The sequence below is a fragment of the Rhineura floridana genome, chromosome 3 (assembly GCF_030035675.1).
Source record: "Rhineura floridana isolate rRhiFlo1 chromosome 3, rRhiFlo1.hap2, whole genome shotgun sequence".
In the NCBI taxonomy this organism is placed as follows: domain Eukaryota; kingdom Metazoa; phylum Chordata; class Lepidosauria; order Squamata; family Rhineuridae; genus Rhineura; species Rhineura floridana.
The window spans coordinates 151,765,473-151,788,687 of NC_084482.1; the positions used below are offsets into that span (position 1 = coordinate 151,765,473).

The following is a 23,215-nucleotide window of genomic DNA, read 5'->3' on the forward strand; positions in this document are numbered from 1 at the left end:
ACCAGCTCTAAAAATGCAGTTTATAAAAACATCAGAAGAGCCTGCTATAGGCCAACGACCCATCTAATCTACCATCCTGTTCTCATAGTGGCCAACCAGATGCCTGTGGGAAGCCTGCAAGCAGGACTTGAGCACAACAGCACTCTCCCCTCCTGAGGTTTCCAATGAGTGGTATTCAGAAGCATCCTGTCTCCAACTATGGAGGCTAGTAAACTATCATTCCCAATAATCACAATACAGTGAGAACCGACATTCACAAGACTCACAAGTGTCACACATCACTTGGGAATCAATTTACTGAACTTTCTTACAGCTGCAACACTGGGATTACATTGATTTAGCAGTCCCAGTTGGTGCTTGAGATTTCAGTATGTTTCTATTCGCTGTCCACATCACTGTCAGGATGATCTATCCCAGCCCTGCTGCCCACTCATACACAGAGGTCACACAAAATGTAGGCAATTCACATTACTGTGGACATTAGGGGAGCCAAAGCCTAGAGAGTTGACCTGTGCTCCAGACTCTGCTTAGAGAAGAGAAGGAGAATGTGGAACCAAATGACTGCATAAAAACCTTATAAGTACAATTTATTATCTTTATATTTAAATAAAACAAATGTCCACCTCAAACCATTTTTAGTTAAATTAAACAATTAAGATGCTTTCAGAGACACTGAGCAGCATTCATGTTCAGCAGAATGTCTTAACAGTAGCTCAAAGTTGCTTATTTTCTCAGCTTTCCTAGAGGAAAACATTAACCAGCCGATTCAGAAAGCTTGTACAGAAGCATTATACAAAAGCAGCTCTGAAACCCTTGAACAGCAAAGGTTAACAACATATACCATGAAATTATGTACATCCCTAAGGATGTTCTGACACTGAAGCCAGTTATAAATGGTACTCAAGGTACAAACCTCCACTTACAAAATAATCCCTGCTTTACAAACACAGCGTTTGGATTATTAAACATAAAAGAATTTAAACATCTAATCTAGTTCCAGCATGCACAATGTTTACATTTTGCCTTCACATCAAGTCAAGCTGGTGAAATTTCATTTACTGGTTTGATTCACTGACTATCAAAAAACATCAGAAAGTTCAAATTAATATATAAAATATAAACTACACAAAAGTATTTGCATTAGCTGTGAATTAACAATTTCAACAAGTGCCATCTACCTGCAGCATAGCAGATTGGAACAGCAAAGCTAGAAATATATAAAGCATCTTGAAGCCTTCTTCAGGCCAAGAAGAATGGTCTTTAGTCCATGGGAAATGCCTAGCAAGTCATTTTTGTGTTCAGCCTTTAAAGCATACTTCAGATGTTTCTCAAGACTGAATCATTTTCTTCTGTTCATCAAAGATGTATCTTTTAAAGAGAAGAGTGATATGAACAGGCTGGACTGAGTCAACCTTGCTGCTTTCATCCTCTTTTGCTGTATCTCCCTTCCCTGCCTTGGGCTTCTTCTTAGATATGGCAGTCAGAAGTGCCTTTGTTTCTGGCCTCACCCCATCTGAAAAGAATAAAGATACGTATTAAAAGAGGAAAAACCTCTGGGCAAACATTTCAAAATTATTAGTGTCAATCTCAAAGTGGTTTGAACATGAGATCATCCCCGCAGGATTCCAAAGTAAGAACAGCAGTCAAGAAAATCTGGGAAAATTGGCAATTCTGTCACCTCATTTTCAGATCTTCATTGACTAACAGGATAAATAAGTAAATCTCCTGAAAACAGGTTGGCTATATTACACATGCAGACCCATGTCTCTTTCAGAATCGTCATCTTTACCATTTGAAGGCCTAGATCTCATAGACAGAGGATGAGGTGGCAAACCTGTTGGGGCTCTCAAAAAACAAAACTCCTGCATACAAAAAATTAGGTCAGAGACAAAGACTCTAGCCTAGACTGCTCCCTAAAATGCTAGTTTTCTATGTGTACAAATGTCTTTGGTGAGAGATTACTCCATCAAGTGACCTCCTAACATGTGTTACACTCTTAAGTGACAACATTCAGACACAGCTATAGATCTCCTAATGCTCAGAAGCCAAACAGTAATGGATTTTAATAAATTGGATGAAAAATTGATAAAAAGAATTAATACAACTGCACCATCTGCTTCTCTTCTGGACTACTGCAGGAAATGGGTGCAAGGTGGAAATTGGTATAGAAGTTATAATTCAGCAGGAAAATACAATTGCTACCATTTGTTCAGCACCACATAGAAAAGGGTGGCAATACCAATGGTGAATTTATATCTGTGATTCTGTATATGCCAAAGTGTATCGCTACATAATGCATATGAATTATTATGCTCGCCTTTTTTATACTCCCATTTTTTAAGAGTAGACAGTGGGAACAATTAATTTTGTTCGCTTAAACACTTTGCTGGTGAATAAGCATTCAAGTAATAGGTGTAAGAACACAAATATGCCCTTCTGAAGGCTTTATTTTAACTTGTCACACTGGAGACTTTTAAAGAAATAAACAGGTAGTTCCATTCTAATCAAAACAACAGAGCAAGAATAAGTGCTGTCCAGGGCTTGCTCTTGAGCCTAAACCTTTTATTTCTTCAAGTGGATAACAGAACTTTCCTTAAAAGCATATTCAGTGCCACCTAGCTGAATATTCCGAAAACGTTGTTGGGCAATGAGCCAATTTCAGCTCAGGTATTTCTAACCTGTGGTGTCACATAACTTTATCTCAAACACTTAATCAGCTTCTCTCCCCTCATACTGAAATTCAGAGACAGATTCTCATATCGTGGCTCAACAAAAAGATTGAGATGCTTATGATTTACTGGAGACAGGACGTCTACAAGCATAGGTGATCTGTTCAATTGCAGACAAACTAAATGGCCATTCACAGCTGATTGTGGCAATTTAGCACCAGAAATATTTTTTTTCTTTTATCCTCATCAGGCAGATTTGTCCACCATGCAGTAGGTACAGCATGCTGCAAAGGCCTAAATGAAGGGAGAAGCTGACTGTAATAAGGCTAGAAGTCTATAAACCTTTTTGCTTTTCAATACCTATGGCTATTTTTCAGATATGGCATGGCAGAAAACTGCCCCGTGGATCACCTGACTGAAACATGATCATGTGAGCCCAACCTCCCACATATTAGTGATAACTTAAAAGATATGAAGCAACTGTTAAGTTACATGGAAGGTATTACTGAAAAACTTGGAGGACCACTCAACACATTTCTTTTTAGTATACTGCTCAGATTCTGCCCCAAGCTCCTATGAGTAGGAACAGGACAAACAACAATATCTAAAATGTAAAGTCTCAATGCATCAAACATTTATTATACAGACGCGCTCATCAGGGTGCTGTGATTGGCTGCAGCTCCTTATTGAATCTACAACTACTATAAAATGTGGAATGGCACGAAGATAATAAGCAAGGTCTGACAAAGTTAAAACCTTTCCCAAATTACAGTATTTCAAAGCCACCTAGTAAACATGAATAATTTGGACCTCTTCACACATTACATTTGAAGATATTCATTATGTTACATTTAAAGATATACACTGAAGATATTTTAAGTGTACACCCAGAAGTGTGAAAGCTAGAAACATGAGTTTGCAAGCATGTATATCATAGAGATACAACTGGATGTTGTCAGGGAGCAGAGACTGGCTTCAGCTCCTCACTGAGTTAACATAGCAGCAAACTCAGGTTTGCCCTGCATAATTCCCACATAACACAGTGACAAGCTCTGGTTTTTCACAGACTGTACATTCAAGGGAGTTGCAGCCAATATGTGAAAAACCTGTTGAAATTATCCAAGGGTTGGGGAACCTATGTTCCTCTGGATAGTGTTGGACTCCATTTCCCATCAGCTCCAGCCAGCATGAACAATTGTCAGGAATAATGGGAGTGGTAGTCTAGCAGAATCTAGAAGCAGCACAGGTTGATTGTAGAGCAAATCTGTTAGCCACCAAATGTACGCTCAACAAACAGGTGCAGCCAATCACAGTTTCCCAACAAGTATACTGTTCTAATACACACTGGTTGCATTCACACCTTACATTATAGGCATAAACATTTTATTATCTTCATATGCCAGCTCCAGGTTTTGAGTGGCCTTTGGCAAGATGCACTGAGATCAATTCCCAATGCTATCTAAAGGGAAAGGCCAAATGAGCGAACTTGAGAGGATACCAGCAGGCAACAATGGCAAAAAGTGCTAAATTATTGCTCCTTAATTTCAATGGGTCTACTCTGAATAGGACTAGCACTGGATACAAACCAAAGGCAGCATCTTAGGTGTAATGTGTGAAAATGTTCCTTTGTCCATATGCAATATTCTCAAATGGATAGCAATACAGTTACTGCTTCTCCTCATTCCACACATGCACATTTCACCTGCAAATAATAGCTCATGGGTAAGCAAGTGGTCAAGCAGCAGAATCTGTCACATTTGGCAACAAGAAATGCAAGTTTGCCCTATATCATGAGCTCTGCCAACTGGGTGCATAGTGGTGATAAGTAAGTAGCAGTGTTTATAAAAAACAGTTTTCAGAAGCAAACATTCATCACTTGAACGCTGCATATCTCACAAACTAGTTTTGACTGCTAACCAAATCCGATGTTCAATACTGTGTGATCATGCATAAGAGGAGCTTGGTCTCTTAGTTTAGCAGATTTAAAAAAAGCTTCCCAGTGTTGTCTAATTATTTAAGCACCTGTCTGTTTGGCAGAGAAGGAAAAACTAGAAAAAAGAAGCTAGTCCTCGCTGTGGAATTATATTACCTCTCAGTGGATATATTTGTAATTCTAAGAATAAGTTCTTTGTGATTTCTTGCTTTGTAAAGAAAAAGCACTTATGTACTCTTACATGACTACTCATTTAACTAAAAGTTGCTTAGGATGGGTTTCTAGTACCCTATACCACTTATGTTCCGAAAGTTTAAATATTTATAGGCAGCCCCCCCACACACACACACACTGTTGCTGTATACCGTTGATGCTGCATGAAGTGTGGGTATTAGGGCCAAACACATGCATATGGGTATTTTAAAATGTGTGTACACTGGGGTAAGATAGCTATACTAAGAAGAAATATTGGTGTAAAACAGATCCAGTTGGGCACCTCCCATCTCCCACCCTCGCTGCGACCCTTCTTATATATATATATAAATAAAATTACAGCCTTTGCTAAAAGAAAGCAAAGAAGAAGCTGTCAATGGCCTGGTTAGCATGTCACATTAAACCCTAGTTAAGACACTACAGTACAATGTGAATGCATAGCATGCTGGTGTACACTGCTGAAAATGTCTTCTTCCACTCCTCCCCTGCTCTTGCTGCGCTGTCGGGAAACAAGCCCATCTTGCTTGTCATGATATCCAAACATGGGGTTGTGGTTTGTTTCTCCCCATATAAACCATGAGCGGAAACCAAGTGTTGTTATTGCTTGTGGTTTGATTGGAGAGAAACAAACCATGAGCCTGGGTTGAAGCATGACAATAAGCCAGACTTTGGCTTTTTTCCCTGGTGGCAGGGCAAAGCAGGCAAGGAAAGGAGTGAGAACTCTTCAGCTGCATGTTAAACTATAGTATGCTTTTAACTATGATTTCACAGGACATGTAAACCAGGCCTTAGCCTCTGCTGGAAAGAGGCTCTAGAGGCCTGGAGTGGCCATTGTACTCCGGCCTGCTGTCACTCTTATTTGCTGCAAAGATAGCACGGACAACAAAGCCTGTTTAGACCTCACTTGGGCTCATAGGGTGAAATACAGTCCTTAAGGTACAAGAGTCCCAGCCCATGTAAAGGTTAAAGTTAGCACACTGAACTGGGCCTGAAAGCAAAATGGTAGCCTGTGTAACTAGTACATGACAGGGTGGATAGAAATCTAAACATCCAAGTCAACCCTGTTTTACATGGGGAAGAAAGGAACAGAGCAGAAGAGCACAAAGGGGAAAGCAAATGTCTAGTAAAAGAAGCTTCACACAGGAGCAATGTGCTCCACACCGTATTCTGGAGAAACAGAGCAGGGTGGCAGGATATAGGAAAAAGGGCAGTTCATTTGCAAACTTCCACACCTATTCAGGTAGGGAATTATCTCCAAGATGTTTTGAAGCAAAGGAGGTAGAGAAATATGGTAGCTAGCTAGAGGAAGTGAAATCACAGGCTGCCAGCCAAAAGCAGCTCAGGTATTACTCTTAGGTATCTAAATTACTTAATCAGATTTTATGGCCCTTATTCTGCAAACAGATTAGGTGACTGCTGGCATCGTACCCTGACAAATGGCATGTGGTGGTTTTTTTCCACTCTGGTGCCAGGAGGTCTATAGGCTGAAGAGGCTCTGTGACACTGAGCAGCACAAAGAGAGAAAGCACAAGCAGACAGGCGGGGAGGCACAATCTAGGTTTCATCTACCTCGGTAGATTTCTCACATTACACACAATGCATACTTTACATTTTACAAGACCAAGGAAATGAAGGAAAATATATCTTTCACCAAAGAAGACATCAGCCCCTTAATAGCTGAAATGACGGATATTTTTAGATGGAGGTCTAGTTTAACTTACTTACATTAAGGGTCTAATCTCTGTTGAACAACGACTATGTAAGCTTGAATACATAGTGAGAAATCTGTTCCATTAATTAAGTGCTGCCTGTACTACTCGGATTTGTAGCAAATGTTAATAGATTTCTCTCCCTTCCTCTCTCGGACAATTACCTTATTTTGCCAACTTGCTAATGGATTAAATTGAAAAGGTCCATGTGTTTTAAAAAAAGGAAGAAGACAAAGAAGAGAATTAGCCTCAAAGTTCTAATAGGCAACTAGCTCACATTGCTCAGAAATACCTACATATATTAATATTATTATTGGGCATAGTAGATAGCAAGAAGCTTAGCAAATTCTCTCCCACCCATTTTGCCTCCAAATGTATAGTTATTGCAGCCCTGTTGGCATATATATGATTATACAGCACACTAACTTGTACAGGGTTAGCAATATAAACATCACAGCTCGCAACCTATCATTACACTTGAGTAGGTTCCACTGGCTTACTGCTTTCCCTCAAGGTGGTGGTGCATCAGCTTTGCACCAATATGCGATCACACTGCACTACAACTCTGAGCTGGAGAATCTTAACAGCAGACATATAACTCGTGGACCACAGTCTTGTGTACCTCTAGGAGCAGTTCTGATGCTTCCTTCAACACACTATCCTTGGTTTATGAGGCTCAAGGTAGCCTGTAATGCTCCTCCTGCTTCCTGCCGTGTCGGAGAAAGAGAGGGAAACATGGCAGGCTCCTTTGTGACAAATGCCACCCTGTTCCTAGGATCCTGATTACTATATATTTATATAGTATATAGCATATAGCAGTCTTGATGCCCCATCCATGTCTGCTAAAGTCTCCAATGAAGTGTCCAGTGCAATGTCTACTGCAACTTCTTGGGAATGGTTTCAGTTGATGTGGTCTGATGACATAGACAGGGTGCTTGCAATGATGCGGCCTGCAACATGTCCTCTTGACCCTTGCCCTTCTTGGCTCATTAAAGCTTGCCGAGGGGGGTTGACCAAGTGCATCCAAGGTGTGGTCAATGCATCATTGCAGGAGGAAGTGGTTCCAGCCACCCTGAAAGAGGAGGTGTTCCGTCCGCTCCTGAAATAGCGCACCCTGGACCCATTGGTCTGTGACAATTACCAAATGGTCGCAAATACCCCCTTCTTAGGGAAGGTGATAAAGAGGGTTGTGGTGCAGCAATTGCAAGTACTTTTGGATGCAACAGATTATCCTGACCTATTCCAATCTGGGTTCAGGCCCAGTTATGGGACTGAACTGGCCTTGGTCGCCCTGATGGATGAGCTTTATCGGGAGAAGGACAGGGGGAGTGCAACCCTGTTACTCTTAATTGATCTCTCGGCAGCTTTTGATACCATTGACCATGGTATTCTTCTGGGCTGACTTGTTGAGATAGGTATCAGAGGCACTGTTTTACAGTGGTTTTGATCCTATCTCCAAGGTCGTTTTCAGAGAATAGCATTGGGTGACTGTCTTTCGGTCCCCTGGCAGTTGTGCTGTGGGGTGCCACAGGGTACCATCTTGTCCCCCATGCTGTTTAACATCTATATGAAGCCATTAGGAGTGGTCATCAGGAGATTTGGGGTGAGATGTGAGCAGTACATTGACGATACCCAGCTCTATTTCTCTGTAACATCTGAATCAGGAGAGGCCATGCAAGCCCTTGACCGCTGCCTGGACTCGGTGGTGGGCTGGATGAGGGCCAATAAACTGAGTCTGAATTCTAGCAAGATGGAGGTGCTGTGGGCTGGTGGTTTCAGAGTTCAGATAAATGGTCAGTTGCTTGCTTTGGATGGAGTTGTACTCCCTCTGAAAGAGTAGGTCCGTAGTCTGGGGGATGCTCCTGGATCCATCTTTGTCGCTAGAGGCCCAGGTGACTTCAGTGGCTAGGAGTGCCTTTTACAAGCTTCGAATGATAAGACAGCTGTGGCCATTTCTGGACCAGGATAGCATGGCCACTGTTGTCCACACACTGGTAACTTCCAGGCTAGATAACTGTAATGTGCTCTATGTAGGGCTGCCCTTGAGATTGGTCCGAAAGCTGCAGCTGGTGCAAAATGTGGCGGCAAGACTGCTCACTGGGTCAGGGTATCGCCAACATGTCACCCCACTGCTGAAAGAATTGCACTGGCTACACATTTGCTACCAGGCCAAGTTCAAGGTTCTAGTTTTGGTGTACAAAGCCCTATACAGCTTGCGACCAGGTACCTGAAAGACAGTCTTATCTCTTATATACCCAGTTGATCACTGCGCTCTGCAGGTGAGAGCCTCCTGCAGATACCATCTTATCAGGAGGTCCATTCTGTACAACATAGGAAACGGACCTTTAGTGTGGCAGCACCTACCCTGTGGAATCCCCTCCCCTTAAATATTAGACAGGTGCCATCTCTGTTATCTTTTCAGCACCTATTGAAGACCTTCCTCTTTCAACAAGCCTTTTAAGTTAAGACCTTATCCCAGTCTGTGTTGGAATTGCTTTTTAACATATTTTTAACCTTTTTAAAAAAACAATACGTTTTAAACTTTTTTTTAAAATGTGTTCAAAGCTTTTAAAAAAAATGTTTTTAAAGACGTTTTGTTTTAATGTATTGTAACGTCTGTTTTTATGATGTTTTACAGTGTTTTTAATGCTTTTTTTTTGCCACCCTGGGCTCCTGCTGGGAGGAAGGGCAGGATATAAATGAATGAATGAATGAATTTCACAACTCATTATGGTATCAGCTTTGTATACTTAAAATGGGAAATATGAATCCCATGAAAAATAATTCTAAGCTGCCTGGTAATTTAGGGAAGGGCATGGAACGCCAATGCGGTGCCCTCCAGATGTTGATGGATTCCAACCCCCGTCAGGTTCAGCATGCATGGCCAGTGTTCAGAACTGATTGTAGCTGTAGTCTACAACATATAGAGGGCACCACGTTGGCTATTCATGATGCAGGGAATAGTTTCTGCACCACTGTTATTAAGTTTCACAACCTTTTCCTAACTCATATCTAGTTTTGGTTGCTTTGACTCTTTTCTGAAAATAAACTGTAGCCCAGATTTTTATAATTGCAATGCAAATTTTCATCTTCAGTACAAGTATGCAACTGAATAGAATCATATGAAGCCAGAGTAATTTGGTATTCAAATTACACACATGCAAAAAATAGCTTTTATTTCTTCAGGGAATAAACTGCAAAATATGGCAGAGGTTGTTTTTAATAATAATTCTTCTCTGCCATCATCTACTGCCTGATATTTCCTATCTCCTTAATCAGGGCTAGCCAGAAGAACCAAAGGTTGCTAAAACTGGACCTTTACATTCTCTTGAGGCTTTACTAGATGGGACAGTTTTCTCCATAACTCAACATCTGCCTAGGCAAAACAGTTTTATTATCCCCTACCTTCCCCCATGCTAATATTCTGTATTCATAAATTAACTAAACACTGCTGAAAAAGGGGGAAAACTGAACCCCACTTTTCTGTTGTAAGAAACACTTACTATTTTGTAATAGGCTAGAAGGGACACAAGAGCTGAGACTACATCATGTACTTGTTCTTAGGCAAACTATTACTTCCACTCACAGATCAAAACCTGAAGGATAAGATCATGTCAGTGGCTCCCATGTGTACGCTAGCATTTATTCTGTTCCACAGACTGTAACTTTTTAGTCAGAGACCATTCAGTTGATTCTCTTCCTGCATACAGCATTCATTACATTTCTCAATACTTCATCTTGTATATAAAAACACTTTTCTCCACTTTAAGGTGCAGTGGCCTGGTTCACACAACATGGTAAGCCAAACATTGCGGTGTGAGAGCAAAAATGATCAAGGAGGAGTGAAGTGACTGCAAGCTCCTATCTAGGAGCCCACATGTTCATGGGGTCCCAGTAAACCATAGTTTGGCTTACCGTATCGTGCCAAACAGGCCATTGAGACACTGCAGACATAATACTGATTCTCTTTAACCATAGTTCAAGAGACTGAAAATGGACTCAGGATAATGAAATCCCTTCCTTGCAGCAAATCTCTTATCACTTTTAATCATATTCCAGGGACCCATAATGAACACCAACCTTCACCAGGATCTGAAATCAGGATATCTATTAAATGCATGAAGATAGCAGAGGGGTAAGTTAGTCTGGGGAGAAGAAGGAGTGCATGATATTGTGACCCCACTCCCAACCTCTTAACTGCTTCAAAAGGCAGGACTGTACAACATGTGGCCCCTTCCCCCAAGACAAATGAAGCTTACAAGGTGTGTATGATGATGACCTGCCAAGGTCTTGACAACCACTCTGTTTTTGCAGTTCGAGTCAGGTAGCAGAAGCAGAAAATTTAATGAGCCTCTGGCGGGTGCAATACATGGCTGATGAGCTGTGTTCAGCTTGGCAGGTCACAAATTGTGCAGGCCTTATTAAGAGAGTTTTCACCTGAACCAACCCATTATGCACTGGGACATGAGGGATGGCAAGGAGGGTGGGGGGACGGAAGAAGAGAGCATTCTCCCTGATAACAGTAACTCCCTCCCGTTCAGACTGAAGAACTACTCACTGACACTTGCTTTCCACTTATCAGTATTTGCAGGGTTTAATCTGCATGTTTTTCAGCATCAATTTTTCAGTTTTAAAAATATTTTATAGACCTCATGTGTCCACCCATTCTATCTTAACGCTGGCATCTCCACAACTTCCTGGGATACCACAAAGGTCTCCTAAAGTGACTACAGCTCCTTCTGAAGTCTTCACCTCTCTTTTTTCTCCTTGGCCCTTTAGCCAAGCTTTTTAAGGAAAGGATCACACCCTCCCCTTGCAAAGAGCGAACAAACAAAAAACGCTGAGTTAATGGAAAAATGGTAAAAAGTTGACCTCTACTTACTGGGAGAAGTAAGACAATCCAATACCTTTTCTGTGCCTGCCTAGGTTGAAAAGGGGATAACAGCCAAGCCACGAACTAATCAGAATATTGTGAACAGGTGCCATAATATATGTGAAGGCTGAGCTTTCCAACAGAAGGGAGGGGTAAATTTATACAGCTGAGCTCCAAACCCACAAAGAGAAGTCTGTGTACTGACCATATTAAGTATCAGAGAATGAAAAGTGCCAGTATTTAATGTGATGACAGTTGCACTCAAACACAGATTTCATACTATTCATCAAGAACCCCATCTCAAGGGTCCCTTTTATGCTGAATGATGCCCAAGCAAATGCATGGGTTGGAAAATTCCCTGAAAACTATTAGTGTTGGTACATCCCAAACATCTGAGCAACAGTATGCGGTGCATACTGAATTGTAGACATCTGCAGCAGGAAGAGATACAAGGCACGTGCCCAGTATGCAAAAATTGGAAGGGAGGGGAACTGACACAAACCCATGAAACACTGGTGGGAATGTTCTCTTTTAAATGTATCTCTTGAAAGTGCTGTGCACAACTGTAATCATATGCAAAAAAGCACTAGATCCAGGACTGCTGGTTCTTCAATGAATCACAAAACTGGTCCAAAGACCACATTGTCCATTCTTTTTCCTTACCCTAAGGCAGGTCATTTTACATCTCAAGTACCACTTGCCCACCCAGCCCTCCTTGAAGACCTCCAAAGGAGGAGATTATACAACCTCCTTATGCTCAGCTTGTTAAACTGATCTTTGGGCATGTCCCACAGGAGATTCCTGCAGATCTAGTTTGCCATGTTAGTACAAAACTGAAGACGTGGACAGTAGCATCTAAACTATGAATTTACCAAGGCCAGGTTCAGACATAACTAATCCCTGTGACATCTAAACTTAAGGAAATGTGATATTTTTAAATTATGCTTAACGAGAACATGCCAAGATCAAACTGTGATTTCAGATCCTGGCTTGTTTTCACTAATAGTAATTTAAGCAAACCACTCCTCTGATGCATACAAGAGGAGGGGAGGGGGAACATGTGGCTCACTCACACAGCAAGCAACCATGGCTGCCCTTTACATCCGAACCAGACCGATGTGTGGCTAACTCACCCAGGCATGCCACAGTATTTAGTCGTATGTATATCCCTGCAGTTGGAACCCATCCCATCGTTTCAAAGGGCTACCTCACAACAGCAGTAATATTTAACACCATCAGCAATGTGCTAGGGGCTGTGCAGAATACAATGGGAATAATGCCTGTTCAGACAGCCCTGTTCCCTTGCCCTTAGTTATATCAACTGCAGTAACAGAAACATGCTTATCATAATCCCTACACAGGCCCTGCAGTCTAGCATAGACAGGACTTGGGCCTTTATATCATATCATGGTAATCGGCTGAACAGCAAAGTCCTCTTTAGGCTAATGCTTAGCACCACTTTGCATTAGGACTACGTGGCCACTGCTCTCTCTAGTTTAGACATGCTCACCAGTGTCAGGAAACTCTAAAGCCTATTCTTAGTTTGCTGCCAGCATCTGCACGTGCATTATCTGACTCCTTTCTGGAATTTAGAGTCATGTTACTTATTGGAGGGTCATGAGGAATCTTGCCATCCCTCACTATTGTAAGTGGGATGCCCAATTAACTTCTTTTGTACATTCTGTCTGGAAGAACTCTGCCAACAGCAGCTTCTTGCTTCCCACCTCCATTCATATGTGACAGAAAACTGACTGAGGAGCATAAAACTCATTAATAAAAAAAATGATACTGGAAGTAATAATTACGGGAAGCAAATACTTTGCTTTCAAATGGAAAAATTAGACTTATACGCCTCTCTCTCTCTCTTTCCCCCTAAGGAGGAAAAACTGAACAAATCCAAAAAGGAAGCAAAGGGTTAAACAGAGTCCTCATTTACAATGGATTATTCACAGCCATTTTTCACAGTTACAGGATTTCCTTAAAATGAACCCTAACAACCTTAAACCTCCGCCCAGTCAGAAATGAGTAAGTCAGCCCTATAAGAGCTACTTGAATTGAGAAGTGAAATCCTTACAAGCTTTAGATGGGAATCGTCATCCTATACCCCAGGTAGGGTGGGTGCGGAAAGCCTAGCCAAGTGGCTGAAAAACCCCAACTATAATTACAGAAAGAGGGAAAGAGGAATCTTGTAGTAGTACTATCTGAACTCTGCAACACAAGAAACTCAACATCACCTTAGATGTTCAAAACATTCATCCAGTTTTAGCATTGCCTTTTATAACATTGCATACGAACCTCATTTGGATGCTGCAAATATTCTGAAGAACTGAAAATTCCAATTGATATTCAATTCTAATTTAAATAGAGTCAATTCAGATGTCATATTTCATGATCTCTAAATGCAATTCAGTCTGTATACCCCTACTTGTCAGTGAATGAGGAAAGCCCAAGCATGGCTATATAATGCAATACTTTTATCTTCCTAGAAGAGCTTTCAAACTCATTCTAAGAAAGGTGTTGCTCTCTCAGTTCAGAATCCTGAGCACGGGAGAGTGATTTCCCCACCGTCTGCTTTGTTAAGATTATGAATACAGATAAAAAATGGGATCTACTCCAATCATTCCCAGCCTTAGAAATTCAGCATATACAGTAAATTAAAACTACTGCACAGTGTATATAAACTACGTATCTGGACCCTCTTGTTCACATGAAACCTCTTTCTAATGAGTTGGTATCTTTTTACCTCAGATGCAGGTCCTCTTTTCTCAGAGTACTCAAAACACTTTAGTTATGAAGATCAATCACAAAGAAAAACTTATTACTATAAACATAAGACTATCCAAGAACAGAATTTGGGGCATGTATACACAGCAGTCGCTACACTAATATAGCTGAGGTGATATTCTTACAAGAGAACTTCTGGCTCAAAGTGTGTGTGAGATAGGGTGGGGGGGGCGGAGATTGAGATTCCTTGAAACCAGTACTACCAGGTTTTACTCTGGAAGGTGGCTGCCATTTCCCCCCAGGATTCCTCCCTGAGGTGAGGGCAGGAAGTACTGTTTTTAGTCTGCTTGAGTACAGATGATATAGCCATTAAGAGTGAGGGCAATGCTTTCCTGAGGGGGTGGGTGTCACCAACCACTAGGGGACCCAGAAAGCCATCATGCCCAGAGTAAGTTCCTCACCATCTTCACCCCCTCTTACAGCCTCCTGAAAATCCCCCAGATGACCTGAACTTTGCACTCTGCTAATGACATAGTGAAAGCATTTTGGCTCAGCCCCAGCTAACATGTAGTAATATGAAGAAAGATGATGATCAGTGTGGACAATCATCTAAGATTTCTCTAAATTTTTATTTCCACTACCTTCTACATGGTCCGGAAGGCTGTGTATTCCTGGGGAAATCACATGCTGGCTTAATGGTGGTGAAGGGAGCTGGCAGTTATATGAAAAGCACATACCCTGGCAAGATATATAAGAATTAGCAATGCCTAGCATTCAAGAGGACACAGCATTTGAGCTGAGATTTATAGTTAAAATTCGGCATGCTATCCTGAAATGTACATTTACTTTCATCGCAACATTCAATGTTCAAGAAGAGTATCAGATTGAGTTGTCTCTTACGCCTCAGACGCCTGATTTGACTACAGTGATGCATGCCTTAGTTACATCCCGTTTAGATTACTATAACGTGCTCTACGTGGGACTGCCTTTGAAGACTGTTTGGAAACTTAAACTGGTACAAAGAGCTGCAGCCAAAGTGCTAACTGGGGCTGGTTACAGGGACCATACAATCCCCTTGTTACGACAGCTCCACTGGCTGCCAGTTTGTTTCCGGTCACAATTCAAAGTGCTGGTTTTGACCTATAAAGCTCTATACGGCCTAGGTCCAGGCTATTTGTCAGACCGTATCTCCCCATATGAGCCTGTCCGGGCATTGAGATCCTCAGGAGAGGCCCTTCTCTCAGTCCCAACACCTTCGCAAGCACGATTGGTGGGGACGCGAGATAGGGCCTTCTTGGTGGCTGCCCCCAGGTTCTGGAACTCTCTTCCTAGGGAAGCACGAATGGCCCCTTCCTTGCTATCCTTCCGTCGGCAGGCAAAGACTTTTTTATTCCGACAGGCTTTTGGACTAGAAGATAAGAACATAAGAACATAAGAAGAGCCTGCTGGATCAGGCCAGTGGCCCATCTAGTCCAGCATCCTGTTCTCACAGTGGCCAACCAGGTGCCTGGGGGAAGCCCGCAAGCAGGACCCGAGTGCAAGAACACTCTCCCCTCCTGAGGCTTCCGGCAACTGGTTTTCAGAAGCATGCTGCCTCTGACTAGGGTGGCACAGCACAGCCATCACGGCTAGCAGCCATTGATAGCCCTGTCCTCCATGAATTTGTCTAATCTTCTTTTAAAGCCGTCCAAGCTGGTGGCCATTACTGCATCTTGTGGGAGCAAATTCCATAGTTTAACTATGCGCTGAGTAAAGAAGTACTTCCTTTTGTCTGTCCTGAATCTTCCAACCTTCAGCTTCTTTGAATGTCCACGAGTTCTAGTATTATGAGAGAGGGAGAAGAACTTTTCTCTATCCACTTTCTCAATGCCATGCATAATTTTATACACTTCTATCATGTCTCCTCTGACCCGCCTTTTCTCTAAACTAAAAAGCCCCAAATGCTGCAACCTTTCCTCGTAAGGGAGTCGCTCCATCCCCTTGATCATTCTGGTTGCCCTCTTCTGAACCTTTTCCAACTCTATAATATCCTTTTTGAGATGAGGCGACCAGAAGATGTTTAAGATAGGGCCTCATAAGGTCTGTTGTATTGTTCTATGGTCCTATTCTTAATGTTTTAAATTGTCTTAGTATCTTAAGTGTATGTTTCATGGTTTTAATGTCACGAATAGATTAATTCTATTTTAATTGTATATTTTTGCGGTTTTTTACTTATGTGTAGTTTTTATTTGTAAGCCACCCTGAGTTCCAGTTTTGGAAAAAGGGCGGGGTAAAAATAAAGATTCATTCATTCATTCATTCTTACAACTTCCTTGGCCCTTCGAAATTTAGTGCTGTGGTTCATCTTGGTTTCATTTTTAAAACACAGCATGCTGTCCTGAAAGGTCACACCAACTTCAATTCTGTCTCAGCTGGGCTGCTTTTTCCATCTTTCTTGACTCCCTTTTGAATGGGTGTGGTGGGGAGATGGTCAAGCTGGGGTTCATTCTTGAATTGCAGCATGTTGTTCTGAATGTTTACACTGGCTTTTATTCTGTTGCCACTCAAACTTGAAATGTAGAATTGTGCCCTGAGTATGCATACCCACTTTCATTTCAGTATCTCAGCATTCAACAGAGTTATCACATAACAAACAAACTGACAAATGGAGTGCTGAATGGGCAGTAGTTAAAGCAAAGGTTTTATTTTCCCTTGCCAGCAGTAAAAACAAGGAGAAGTATGTTTGGTATTTTAAAAATATAAAATGAAATAGGAATTAAGTTTCGTGGTCCTATTTCTTAGCAGAGATAAATGCAAGCAGCAAAGTGAGAATGTAAACCAGTCCACACCTTCCCTAGGCACAAATAACAACAGACACAATCTTAGGTAAAAGATAAAGAATATTTACTCATGACCTTTCATATGTTCAGAAACATAGGCTCCAGCTTAGATGAAAGAAAAACAAAAGTCTTAGTCCATTTTAGTCTTTGGTAGTGATGCATCTGCCATGTGGCCTCCCCCAGAGGTAAAAAGATCAGCAATGGAGATTTATGCAGGAATCTCCAGGACAAAGGAGGAAGAAGCAAGGTAACTAATCCCACCCATTAGGAAGTTACATCATGGTAAACAGGTACATGGGATATTTCCCCAAATATCCCTTAAAGTGAACATGCAAGTTTGCCTATTCCAACAAAGTAAGGGGGCAAGCAAAAAAAAAAGACTTTCAAAATGTTACTTTTGGGGGAGTTCATGAATACAACATTTGAAAATGGTAGCATAAGAATATCACTCACAGAGCACAGGGCTGCTGAAAAGAAATGAAGAATTTTTTTGCCTCAGTTATGAGAGAGAGAGAGAGAGAGAGAGGAGAGAGAGAGGAGAGAGAGCGAGAGAGAGCGAGCAGCATTAAATATTAACACAATGGGCAAAGGTTGCAACGAAAAACTTCCTCTCATTTTAATGGCAATGTGAAGTTCAAAAGCAGTGCATGGCTATTCCCGTTTTCAAATTATGACTGGCAGGCAAATGCAGATACTGGAATCCTGGTGGTTGGGTATGGAATTATGCAATTCCTGGAAGCCAAGATGGTCTCAGATGTCTAGCAAATGCATAACAAAGAACAGTGTAAGGTCACTGTAAATCACCCCCCTCATGTGTCTGCCAACATTTGAAGGTTTGCTGTTAAGTGTCAGAGGGAGTTGTGATATGATAGTGTATGTGATCCTTTGGTATGGCAGCATATACACTTCGGAACTCCTTACCCATTGATATTAGGCAGGTGCCTTCACTGTATTGTTTTTGGCACCTGCTAAAAACATTTTTGCTCCAGCAAGTTTACCCAAGCATATAATTTATTTATTTTGTTTATTTATAAATATATTTGTATACCACTATGTTGTTAAAAACATCAAAGCCGTTTAACAACAAATTAAAACAACAAGTTGTTACAAGTTAAAACAACCATCACCACTACCGTACAATAAAAACATTACAAATACAATAAAAACAAAGGTCTAGTATTGCGAAAAGACATCTTAGCATGTAAGTTGTCCATGTGATTTTAGTAGGTATAATATATATATACTCCTTGGGTTAGTTTACTCCTTTCTTTAAAAATGCAAACACACTTTGGGTTGGTCTTTCATAGTCCAATCCACTTCCTGTGTCACATGTCTTGTTTCTGTTATTTGGGCTGATTGCAGGTGTTGCCAGCACTCACCATATGTTCAGAGGCACATGTTACCAAATTCTTCCAAGCTACACAGGTAGTGGATTGGACTCTGAAAGACCAACCCAAAGTGTGTTTGCATTTTTACAAATTTGTAGGCCAGTACATTATTTCAGAGAAGAGGTCGGGTCTCCTGTTTCCCTTGGTGCATTCATTACAGGCCAATTTCCCTGCTTTTTAGAGTTTGATAAAATATATATGCAGCTTTAGGTATGTTCTTAAACCAGAGGGTTTTTTTAATTATAGAATTTAGTATCCTACTGCAGTAGCTGGTTTCCTACAGAAATAGCTTTTCAAGTAACTAATGTTGCCATCCTATGCACATCTATTCTGAAGTAACTTCTATGAACATAGTGGGAGTTAATCCAGAGTAAAAGACGTATAGAATTTCCTGTACCTGATTCTTCCTCTCTGCAGGGCTCTGAAGTTAGGGCTGATCCCTAGCTGGCTTGCCTGGCTCTGTAAAGCATTTGCCAGACAAAAAAGCTAGCTATTCTTCTCCTGCTCAGATTTCAATATGAATTGGAGAATCTAGGGATTTGTAAAGCTTGGCTCTCCTCTGAGGCAGGTTTTAAATGATCTCCCAAAGTTCTGAGCTTGGTTGAGGACAACTTCAGCATCATCTCTAATGCTATGGAAAGGGGGAAGGAAGCTGATGAAAGTCAGGTAATGGAAGTATCTAATTGCCCACCCAATCCTAGATTTCTGGTGCCCTGTAAACACATGGTTTTTTTTCCCTTGAGGAATTTCACTAGGAAGCAAAGCACAACTGTTTATATTTGCGTTGGCTTTCAGGATGCAAAATCTTGTACACATTGTTGCTTCATGTATGCTGCTAGAATAGAATTTATCCTGTCCTTCTGGTTATTATGGAAAGAGTTTCTCTTGATGAAAAAGACAGAAGCCGTTTGAGAGCAGGGGAACAGCTTAGGTAAGTTCTGGCCAAAGCTGTGTTTGGAAAATCCTCACATCAAGAAGGGATACAACTCTTTCATTCAACAGTGCCAATTCTACACAATAGAACTCTCCAGCAGTCCTTAAAGGCACATTTGTATCTTGGCTTTCAGTGCTAGCAATCAAGAAAGAATGCAAGAAAACACAACTGTTTCCCAAGCACTGTTTGCTGGTGCCATAATTAATGTAATCAAACAATTCCACAAATTGCTTCCAATTGCTGGCGTCACTTTCAAGTACAGAGCCAGACTTTCAAAGGGCCCTTCTTTTCCTAAACCTTGCAGTGGGAACAAGGCTTTGTTAAACAGTTTAGGATAATTTGTACTGTAACAGGTCCCCAGGCACCCTTGACACAATTTCAACTGCCATCTAATTTTCCTGTGTAATTGAAAGGCAGCTACTATATTTAAATAATTATAACACTAAACAGTTCAGAGAGGTCAGTTCAGGAGTTCCCATAACAAAAGTATAAGTCTTTGGGAAGAGTAGTATTTAGGGGCCTCAACAGTAGATGGTGCACTATTCTCTTCTTCAATCAAAGATGGCAGCTTTGGTTCAATCCCTTACTTTCATATATACTGTACATTAATAGAGCTTAGGTTTCAAGGTTTAAAAAGCCAAAAAGGTAAAACATTTAAATGTTTACAAACACATAGAAAATTAATGGTTGGCACAACTCTTTTCCCATCCAAAACAGCATGTCAGGGAGAAGGCTGAAATCTTTTTCCTTGACATGCTGATTTCCTAAGCAGAGAATGGGTTCTTTTGCCACTGGCGAGCACTCATTCAAATACATAAACTCTAACAGGCAGCCTGAAGTGATCTAGTCTAAGAAACACTTTACCTCTTGATTCTCCTGGGTATATATACCAGGAATAAATTAAAAGGTGCAGCATATGGAATTTTGACATCAACCCTCAACCCCTACTTTATTGTAAAAGTGGGCAAGGATGAAACTGCATAACCTTAATAAGTTTTGTGACTGTCCATCTCTCGCAGCCTTCAAATCTCATCTCAGTACTTGCACGTGGCATTATTATTTATTGATTAGATTTCTTACCTGCCCTTCACCCTGAGGTTCCGGGGCAGGTTACAACAATTTTAAAAGACAATATTAAAACCAGTTAAAACAGCATGATGCTTGGCAACAGTAACTAATAAGATATAATTTTTGGTGCTTTGAATATTGAGCCAGACGACACTATTGTACCAATACAGTACCCTCTAATGCATCTCCTACTCTTCACCTGCCTATCAGCTGTTTATGTACACATACAGGTGCACAATTGGGTGCATCCACATCCAAAAAAAGTAGCCTGGGTTAGCGAATCTTCCGCTACAGATGCAGCTGCTCTGAGCAATTTTTTTTAAAGGTTTTGGTAAAAATGCTGCTGTAGTTTAGGGTAGTTTTACCAGACTGAGCATTCTATAACTGCTAAAAGAGTCTATAGCAATCACCACACCTGTAAAGGGTGCTGAAGCCCCCACTTCTTCACCTGTATCCAGTTGTTCAAGAACAAAAATGCAGAAGAAATATGATCTGATTTCTTAAAATGTAGGCTGTCACCTTTCAATGGAGTAGATGAGACACAAGATTACATGTCAAAACAATGTTTTTTTTAAAAATTATGTGCAATTATCAAACCTCATCTATGCAACTAAGACAAAGAGTTAACTTGCAAAGCTGTAAGTCCAAATGCTGAGCTGAGAAAAAATTGTGTGGCTGACATTCCGCTTATTAGGAGGGTTATCGCTCCTATGAAAGATAGAAAGACAGTGAACAGAGCTGGTCTTCATAGGCCCCGATACCTTGCATTAGCTGCTTGTCTGTCCTTAGCATCTGAAGGCTTTCAGAGCTGAGACCGCAAGTGGTTTAGAAAAAGCTCAGTACATAGAACAGGTGGTATTGGAAGCACTTGCAAAAAAGAGAGCATGGGAACTAAAGCACAGTCTTCATGTTGATTAAGTCCAGCACCAGATAAATTAGGGTCTCCAGTTCACTGTTAGCTGAAACAGTGGGACACATCCCAAGTGTTCTATGTAATCCTGATGGGGAGCAACAATGGAAAGTTTTTAAAGAGGTTAGGTTTTATCAGACATAATTAGTTTCCATTATCTCAGGGTTGATGTGCATTTGTTGCCACTCTTCAGTGCCTGCTTGCTGCTCAGAGGTTGCAGTTAAAAGCAAGGGTGACCTTGTGTTGGCTTTACTTTTTCTTAAGATCAAAGATCACCTCTGTCTCATATATTTTTGTCAAAAAAGATTTAATTAGCAAGATCAATATTGACAATGAAACAGTGAAGTGTTGAGCTCCCATCATTATTTGTCTTTTATCCAGGACAGTCAGTCTAGATTTTTTTTAAAAAAAATATGGGGCAAATATAGAATTGCTTACTGGAATTTCTTACTAAAGTATGAAAACTCATTCTGTGAAGGAGCTACAAAACAAATGGGAAGCTAAAATTTCAATGAGCACTTTCTATTGCCAATGGTGCCAGTTGGTCCATATTTGCACTCTCCAGTGTTGAAAGGGATTATATTTACAAGGTGGAATTTTGTTGATTGAATTAGATGCCTAACATGTAACATGATGGTGATCAATATGGTGCTGACTATGCTAAGCAAGTATGTAGTGATGCTGTCATGTGCAACACCCTGATGCAGCTCTGTTCTTGGGATGCTTGGATTATATCAGGATAGAACCAGATCTTATAAGAAACAGGAAGCTGCCACTGAAACAGCACCTCATGTCAGGTCCCCTTTCCCACCCCCACCCCAGTAACATGTGGAGGTTTTTAACCCATGTTCTGGTGTTATTACCTTCAGCTTGTTCTTGTCCTTGCCAGCAGCAGATGATGTAGAGTGGGGACAGAAACATGGACAATGTAATGATACACAATAAGTTGTACTACATGATACAGAAGGGGATATGGAACTTAGCAAGGGGCTGTTGTTTTTAGTCTTGTGCTTCATATAATGTGTCCTTTTTTCTTTTCTTCCTGTCCCAGCTTTCAATGCTGCATGGGGCCACAGCGCCTGGCATTATATATTAGGGATGTTCATGGGCCCCAAGATTCACCTTGTAACTGTGCTTTTTTTAAAAAAAAATCTGATCTATTTCTGAGTCACTCTGTGCTTTTTCAGCTTTGATATGTATTTTTGATTCTGAGCTGCTCTGTACAAAGCAAAGGTGTGTGTTCCCCATTCACTTTTTTGGGGAATCTAAACACAACTACAACTTTTTTTCTGATTTGGCAGACACAGATTAAATCTGTAGGTACAGGAACCCCTCCAGAGAGAATTAAGACTGACAAATTGCAGACAAATAGGTCCAGGGGCTTTTGTGGGAAACAATAATCCATATTAGGGCAATATCTTTACTAGGCCAACTAAAACTCCAAAATCCATATGTTTTATATTTTGAGTGATGGGGAGCAAGGTGGTGGTGGTTGTCTCTTCTCTTTCTTACCTTAGAATAATTAAGAGGTACCTGAGTGGTGTGTATTCTTGCTTGCATATTTTAAAAAAATTAGCAGATGCAACCTTTTCTGATGCATGTTCTGCTCGGAGGGGATACTGTCCAACAGACATGATAAGGTGTACTTAATACTTCCTGTAATATGCTGAAGAGTTTCAGAAAACAGAGTGACACAAGGCTTTGTAGAGACAATGATCCAATTTTCTTTTGGGGAGGGTTCTTGATCAGGAGATGTAAAGTCACCCTAAATCACCCTAAATCACCCCAATTTACCCCATCACAGAATGGCTGCACACCCCTATTAGATACACATATACTCAAAATGTACCTATGAGCTGGAGAAACATAAAACAAAACAAATCCACAACTGTCTCTACCTAATGGAGGGGGGAAGGGAATATGATAATATCTACAAATATTTTGAGACAGCTCTTTTAGTTAGGCAGATTATGCA

At 40.9% G+C, this 23,215-nt stretch overlaps 1 protein-coding gene across 6 annotated transcripts in view; it reads right to left on the bottom strand.

Annotated features, from left to right (window-relative positions):
• Positions 1-248: 248 nt before the first annotated feature.
• Positions 249-23,215, bottom strand: part of EEFSEC (eukaryotic elongation factor, selenocysteine-tRNA specific) — a 254,940-nt gene continuing 231,973 nt past the window's right edge. For 3 of the 6 annotated variants that reach the window (XM_061622028.1, XM_061622029.1, XM_061622030.1), the window contains exon 8: positions 249-1,513. In XM_061622028.1, the coding sequence (XP_061478012.1) occupies positions 1,329-1,513 (185 nt within the window). In that variant the 3' untranslated portion in view covers positions 249-1,328. The remainder of the gene's footprint in view (positions 1,514-23,215) is intronic. The other 3 variants (XM_061622035.1, XM_061622032.1, XM_061622033.1) reach the window with 3 other exon arrangements.